A 7,847-nucleotide genomic window follows, 5' to 3' on the forward strand; every position below is an offset into this window, starting at 1 on the left:
GAGATAAGCGACCGTCAGGTGACATGTATACACAAAGAGGGCTGTAAGTGGCATTGGTTCCTGAGTGTAGGGGGACGTGTAGACATAGTGTGTACCGATTTGTGTGATTTTAGGGGAAAATCTGTAGGAGCAGTGTCCAAAAATGTGTTTTGCAAGAATCGGCCTCATGGTGGCGCTAGAAGAGGGGCATGTGAGAAATGAGGGGTGGGGTCTCCGCGTTGCCTTGGCGGACGAATAGGTACCGGCCCCGGCTCTCCCGGACGCTCCTAGCCCGAGTTACGGCATTTTATGTGAGCTGCAGTGGAGGGGGTCCTCCAATGGGGGCGCCACCAGTTTTGCATCCGTTCTGGAGCACCAGGAGTGGGTGGTCCCCAGGAATTCCCCGTGAACAGCCCCGTTTGGGTGGTCATTTGGTCATTTTTGCACATTTGGTCATTTTTTACATCTGGGGGTCCCCCAGGGACCTGGGGGTCCCTGGAGCTCCGGGGGTCCTTGGAGGTTGTAGTTTGGCAGGCAAGGAACGTGTGTGCAAAATTTGGCATGGATCGGGGCAACGGTTGCGGAGATATGAGCAGGGCAAGAGTGTGACGTGTGAGGTGTGACAGACAGACGGAGGGACGGACGGACGGACGGAGTTACTTACACTTTGTGGTGGTTTTGATAGTAAGTGCGACCTGACGGTCGCAATAAACTCAGCACAAAAAGAAAGGAAACCTATTCAAAATTAATTATATCTCCCCAAATTGTGTTGTGTTTTATACCATTTTTATCGTTGATTTGTCACCTTTACAACGAGGTACAGCTTGTAAGCATTGGGCATTCGAGGCATGAGCTACACAGCCAAACGTGTGGGTAGGCTGACCAGAATTTCGCCAAAATCGCTTTAAATGCAACTTTTGCCAACATTCGGTCCATTATATCCCCCCTTTAATTATGCCAAATGGTATTGTTATCGTTGATTTGTCCCCTTTACAACAAGGTACAGTTCGTAAGGATCTGGCATTCGTGGAATGAGCAACACAGCCAAACGTGTGGGTAGCGGCGCTAGGGATGGGTATCGTTAAGATTTTAGCGATTCCGATTCCGATTCCGATTCTGCTTATCGATACGATTCCTTATCGATTCTCTTATCGATTCTTTTTGGGCGCCAAAGAGCACAAACGGGTTCATGTTACAGTCTTACATGTTACTAAGCTGAAATTACAATGCTCCTTCCTTTTTTAAAAGGGTATGATACCCTTTTAAAAAAGGAAGGAGCATTGTAATTTCAGCTTAGTAACATGTAAGACTGTAACATGAACCCGTTTGTGCTTTTTCTTCCCCTCCCAGTGATTATGAACTGGGCTGCTAAAAAAAATGAAGTCAAATGAGTAACAAATTAGTAAGTCTGATACCACCAGAATTAAAAGTCCTTAAATACTTTATTAGGTCAATCAACATAAATACCTGTATATAATATATATATATATATATATATATATTTTTTTACATGCCTTGTGACTTGTCCCTTGTAGACATTTTGACCTTTTTTTCCCTCTTTTTTTAACACAATACAAAACCCATCACCTACATAAAAACACTACACAAAGACCAAATACATAAAAAATACATAAAATAAAATAAATAAAATAAATAAAATTAAAGAGGCTTTTTTTGTTTGAGGTTTGTGTCTGAAATACTTTTGGTTTGAACAAAAATAAAGATAAAATGGACAGAACAAAAAGGGAGGGTTATGTCATGTGGGCATTAACAGTTCTTGTTCAGGAAGATAAGCATGTCTGCTTTCTCTGGAAGGATACGGGACCTTTCAGGGCTTATGGTGTCTCCAGCCGTGGAGAACACCCTTTCAGATGGGGTGGAGGATGCCTGTACACAGAGATAGATCTCAGCCAGACCTGACAGCAGGGGCAAAGTGTCGCTCTTCTTCCACCACCAGAGGGTGGCGTTACTGTTTGAGGGGATGGAGGGCAGGCCTCTGTACAGCTGGACCTCTTTAAGTACTCTCTGGGCAATGGACTCAGGGGGCTGTTGTTCTTGCAGGGACTGCAGCTCACTGTCCTCCTCTTCAAATAGTTCCTCCAAGGCAGTTTTCTTCCTCTGCTTTACGGGTGGTGTCTGAAATTAAATTAACATACCCAAATGGTTCAAATTAACTAATCTAAAAATCCATGCCATCTACCGCATTATCAAAAGGAGCTGAACTTACATAATCATCATCTTCCTCCTCCTCTTCTTCTTCATCCACTTGCCTTTGTGTCTCTCTCTCCCCTTGCTCGGACAGCTTGAGAATAAATTCAACATGTAAGAAGATGAGGTATTTGAATTTTGCAATTTTACAAACATGTATTTTTGTGAGACCTTTCCTCTCTGGCTCTGTGGTTCTTACTAAGAACCACAGAGCCACATGTATTTTTGTGAGACCTTTCCTCTCTGGCTCTATGGTTCTTACTAACCATAGAGCCAGAGAGGAAAGGTCTCACAAAAATACATGTTTGTAAGATTGCAAAATTCAAATACCTCATCTGCAGCTGCCTCTGAGTTTGCTGCCTCTGAGTTTGCTGCCTGTGCCACTGCTGCGTCAATGATCCTGTCCCAGATCTCATCCCTATCCCCCAGTCTGGATTTGAATCTGGGGTCTAAGACGGTGGCCTCCTCCAGGAAAGCCTTGACAGCAGCATCCTTAAGTTTGAAAAGAATGACAGACAACACAAACTTGTGGGTAAATGTCAGTGTCACTGAATATGAATGGTGTACATGATTAACTGTCATATTTATACATAAGATGTCAGACAGTCACTGCTGTACCTGGTAGCGTGTGGCAAGATCCTTCCATATGGTCTCTTTAACATTCCTCACGAATGCAGAGTCATCTTCGGTCACTGTGTAATTTGTCTGCAACTTCTGGAGGATGGGCAGTATTTGGCTACAGGTTGGATTCTTGTCACTGGAGACAGCGAGTGTTGATGTGTAATGCATCCGCATCAGCATTACAAACTCCTCTGCTTTCCTCAAGTCCTCGTTGCCCATTTTGGCCAGTCTGCAATGAAACATAAAACAAAACATATATAGTGCATTTTAAGCGTATCAGTCCACCAAGTTTTAAATAAGCATTATTGTGGGCTTGCTGAAAGCGAGCACACGTATGTTTATGTTATTGTCATTATTTATCTATCAGTCATACTAGTCAGTCAGTGCAAGATCTCCTCAAAACTTTAGCACCTTTCTACCCCTACATACTTACACCGATAAATAAAATCGATATTCAAACATCAATGTGTTCAGCTTACTGTGTGGCTGCCTGGTTGTTATTATTATTATTATACAGTGTTACTTACTTATCCTTTTCCATGGGCTTTCTTAGCCGTGGATCTAAGGCTGCAGCTTGGATGGCAGCAAACAGACAGACAGACAGACAGACAGACAGACAGACAGACAGACACGTTTACAACTAGAAAATATTGTTCCTTCGAAACAATTGTGGGCTCGCTTCAAGCCAGAAAACAATGGCTATAAAAGCACAAAATGTCAAGATCGCAGGCAGTGCTCTCTTTGACGTTACTGACGTCAAAGATTGGTCCATTTTGTTCCAAAAATGTGTTGTGCAAAAGTTGACCCGCTGGTGGCGCTATAACAGGCCAATGTGAGAAGGTTGGTATCTGTTCCTTGACCTATTGGGAATGTGCTTGCAAGATTTCACGCACATCCCAGGCTGTGTTCATGATTTGAGGTGTTTTTGGCTTTGGACACTTTATCGCAGCTTGCAGCTATATTTATTATTATTATTTTAAACATTTTTTGTGTGCACTTCATAGGCATGTTAGATAAAGGTCCTTAGATTGCGTGTAGAATGTTTCATGCAAATTGCAAAAAAAATCCTAGAATAAAAACGGGTTTAAGCGTTTTACAAACTGCTCAAAATGATATAGCGCCCCCCTTTGGCCATTTGGGGTAAGATTGGTTTCAGTGATATTTGAACTAACCCTCTACACTATTTTGTCATGAAAATGTGACTTTGCATGTATGTTTTAGAGGCAGAAGAATAATTTGCATAAAAATGCAATATTGTTTGAATTATTTAAAAAAGCATGTTTCAATGTTAAAGAAATCCGATCTGACAGATCTTTAGATATCGGTCCAAAGTTCACGTAAAAAAAGTTTTGTGCACGTGACGCGAAAATTCCAGAATAAAAGCGGGTTTACGCGTTTTACAAACTGCTCAAAATGGCGGAAAATCGCAGGGCGGAGCTTACTTAACAACGACACAGATGTCTTCCGCTTGAGTCAAAGCACGCGTGTAACAAGTTGCATGTCTTCAAACGAAACGAGTCATGACTTATGCCCGTTTGAAGTTTGAATTTTCAGACGCTTCGTATAGCGCCCCCCTTTGGCCGATTGGAATAAAATTGGTTTCAGTGATACTTTGACTAACCCTCCACATCTTTGCCAAATGCCATGAACGTGTAACTTTGCATGTATGATTTAGAGGCCGAAGAATAATTTGCATAAAACCGCAATATTGATTGAATTATTAAAACATTATATTTCACTTTAAAAAAAATCTGGTTGATCAATCTGACCGTATTGGTCCAAAGTTCATGTGAAAAAAGTTTTGTGCACTTGACGCGAAAATCCCAGGAGGAGATAGATTTTTACTGTTTTTCATATAATTCCGAATTGTGGGAGACCTAAAGGTCAGAGGTCAATAGTTAGAGGGTAAAAGTAGTTCGGCATGAGGAGACGCATAAGTGTATACAGGTTTCATGGCTGGACCTCAAACACAGCATGAGCTATACCTGTTCAAAGTTCGCACTTTCGAAGGCTTCCTACAGCGCCACCATTTGGCCGATTGCTATAAAAAATAATAGCGCACTTCGCCACTGTAAACTGAACACATTGATGTTTTTATTTTCATTTTCTCACTAAGTATGTAGGAGTAGAAAGGAACCGAAGTTCCCGTCTACTGTCTGACTGACTGACTGACTGACTGATAGATAAACTAGAAAAATATTGTTCCTTCGAAACAATTGTGGGCTCGCTTCAAGCCGGAAAACAATGGCTATAAAAGTACAAAATGTCAAGATCGCAGGCAGTGCTCTCTTTGACGTTACTGACGTCAAAGATTGGTCCATTTTGTTCCAAAAATGTGTTGTGCAAAAGTTGACCCGCTGGTGGCGCTATAACAGGCCAATGTGAGAAGGTTGGTATCTGTTCCTTGACCTATTGGGAATGTGCTTGCAAGATTTCACGCACATCCCAGGCTGTGTTCATGATTTGAGGTGTTTTTGGCTTTGGACACTTTATCGCTGCTTGCAGCTATATTTATTATTATTATTTTATAATTTTTTGTGTGCACTTCATAGGCATGTTAGATAAAGGTCCTTAGATTGCGTGTAGAATGTTTCATGCAAATTGCAAAAAAAAATCCTAGAATAAAAACGGGTTTAAGCGTTTTACAAACTGCTCAAAATTATATAGCGCCCCCCTTTGGCCATTTGGGGTAAGATTGGTTTCAGTGATATTTGAACTAACCCTCTACACTATTTTGTCATGAAAATGTGACTTTGCTTGTATGTTTTAGAGGCAGAAGAATAATTTGCATAAAAATGCAATATTGTTTGAATTATTTAAAAAAGCATGTTTCAATGTTAAAGAAATCCGATCTGACAGATCTTTAGATATCGGTCCAAAGTTCATGTAAAAAAATGTTTTGTGCACGTGACGCGAAAATTCCAGAATAAAAGCGGGTTTACGCGTTTTACAAACTGCTCAAAGTGGCGGAAAATCGAAGGGCGGAGCTTACTTAACAACGACACAGATGTCTTCCGCTTGAGTCAAAGCACGCGTGTAACAAGTTGCATGTCTTCAAATGAAACGAGTCATGACTTATGCCCGTTTGAAGTTTGAATTTTCAAACGCTTCGTATAGCGCCCCCCTTTGGCCGATTGGAATAAAATTGGTTTCAGTGATACTTTGACTAACCCTCTACATCTTTGCCAAATGCCATGAACGTGTAACTTTGCATGTATGATTTAGAGACCGAAGAATAATTTGCATAAAACCGCAATATTGATTGAATTATTAAAAAATTATATTTCACTTTAAAAAAAATCTGGTTGATCAATCTCACCGTATTGGTCCAAAGTTCATGTGAAAAAAGTTTCGTGCGCGTAACAAAAAAAACCCAGGAGGAGATAGATTTTTACTGTTTTTCATATTATTCCGAATTGTGGGAGACCTAAAGGTCAGAGGTCAAAAGTTAGAGGGTAAAAGTTGTTCGGCATGAGGAGACGCATAAGTGTATACAGGTTTCATGGCTGTATGTATAACACAGCATGAGCTATACCTGTTCAAAGTTCGCACTTTCGAAGGCTTCCTACAGCGCCACCATTTGGCCGATTGCTGTAAAAAGTAATAGCACACGTCGCCACTGTAAGCTGAACACATTGATGTTTTTATTTTCATTTTCTCACTAAGTATGTAGGAGTAGAAAGGAACCGAAGTTCCCGTCTACTTACTAGATAAATAAATAAATAAATAATGACAATATCTAAAGTGTGCTCGCCAGGTACTGGCGAGCCCACAATAATGACAATATCTAAAGTGTGCTCGCCTTATAGGCGAGCCCACAATAAACAATATTATATAATATAAGAACTTTGATCATAATCTGTTCATTTATATTAATATTATGTACAGTATGTTTGCTTACTCGGTTATGATTAAAACATATTTTAAATGTAGCCTTACTGAGGAGTGCTTGCTTCTCTTTGAGGACTACTTTAGCCATGTGGCATCTCTTCATCCATACGACCACAGAACGAATCCTTCCTGCCCAGTTGGAAAGTGTAGTGCAGTTGTACAGCTTCTGAGCTCCAAGGTTGAGAGTGTGGGCGAAACATGGCAACTTGATGATGCTCAGCTTCTTCACGGCTACATCCATGTTGGATGCATTATCAACAGTGGCTGCCACTATCTTCTCCCTGACTCCAAAATCATCCAGTATCCTGTCAATCTCCTCAGCCACAACTATCCCGGTCTGAGCTTGGTATACTGCCTTGGTTTTGAGCACTTTTTCTTTAATCTGACCATGCTTGATGTAATGCAGGGTTACCGTCAGGTAATGGTCTTGACTAAAGCTTGTCCATCCATCAGCAGTGATGGCTGCCTTGATAAGCTGCTTCAGCTCTGCTATCAGATTGCTCTTTTCAACCTCATACCAGGCAGGGATCAGTTGGTTTGACAAACTGTCTCTGGTTGGGGGATGGTATTTAGGGTTGAGAGTCTTTGTCATGTCCCTATAGAAAATGAAATGCATAGTGGCTATTAGTGGGAGAATGGATGAAACATAAATAATTGCAGAGATAGGCGAAAATACATACAAATATTGTATTTATTTTTATTCTAAATACTGACCAGGATACTGTGTGGTCGTGACAGTATCCTGTATTTAACATTGTAATTTGTAGGCCTATTTCAAATACTTTCTTTTATGTATTTTCGCCCATCTCTCTATAGTGGTAAGAAGAATAGCATGCAACTTCGATATTTAGTTTTAGCTGGCATGACAAAATACAACAACGTACCTAAACTCTTCTGCTTCTACCGTGGCAAAGGGGTGTAAGCCTTTCACCACAAACCTGGTGACTGCTCGGTGACATTCATTTACCCTCGCCAGAGTCATTTTGCTATTTGCTGCCTCGGTGAACACCGGGGCTATAGGTGCTGCTGCTGAGCTACTCGCAGCAGCCTCAGACCCAGAGCGACTGCTGCCAGGCTCTGACTCTGAACGTCATCATCTAAATTAAATGGATGGAAATGGAGATTATTCATATTAGTGAAAGCTGTTC

The 7,847-nt window shown here is 41.1% G+C and overlaps 1 protein-coding gene across 1 annotated transcript; it reads right to left on the minus strand.

The window, feature by feature from the left end:
- Window positions 1–1,746: 1,746 nt before the first annotated feature.
- LOC308285287 (E3 SUMO-protein ligase ZBED1-like) lies at window positions 1,747–7,291 on the minus strand (the record flags this gene model as incomplete). Its single annotated transcript, XM_080726003.1, has 5 exons — window positions 1,747–2,115; window positions 2,207–2,281; window positions 2,518–2,679; window positions 2,806–3,037; window positions 6,762–7,291. 5 exons carry the CDS (start codon window positions 7,289–7,291, stop codon window positions 1,747–1,749), a joined length of 1,368 nt encoding a protein of 455 aa, XP_080582129.1.
- Between the last annotated feature and the right edge of the window lie 556 nt (window positions 7,292–7,847).

Source organism: Nannobrachium achirus (assembly GCF_963921795.1).
Source record: "Nannobrachium achirus genome assembly, chromosome: 5".
Classification (NCBI taxonomy): domain Eukaryota; kingdom Metazoa; phylum Chordata; class Actinopteri; order Myctophiformes; family Myctophidae; genus Nannobrachium; species Nannobrachium achirus.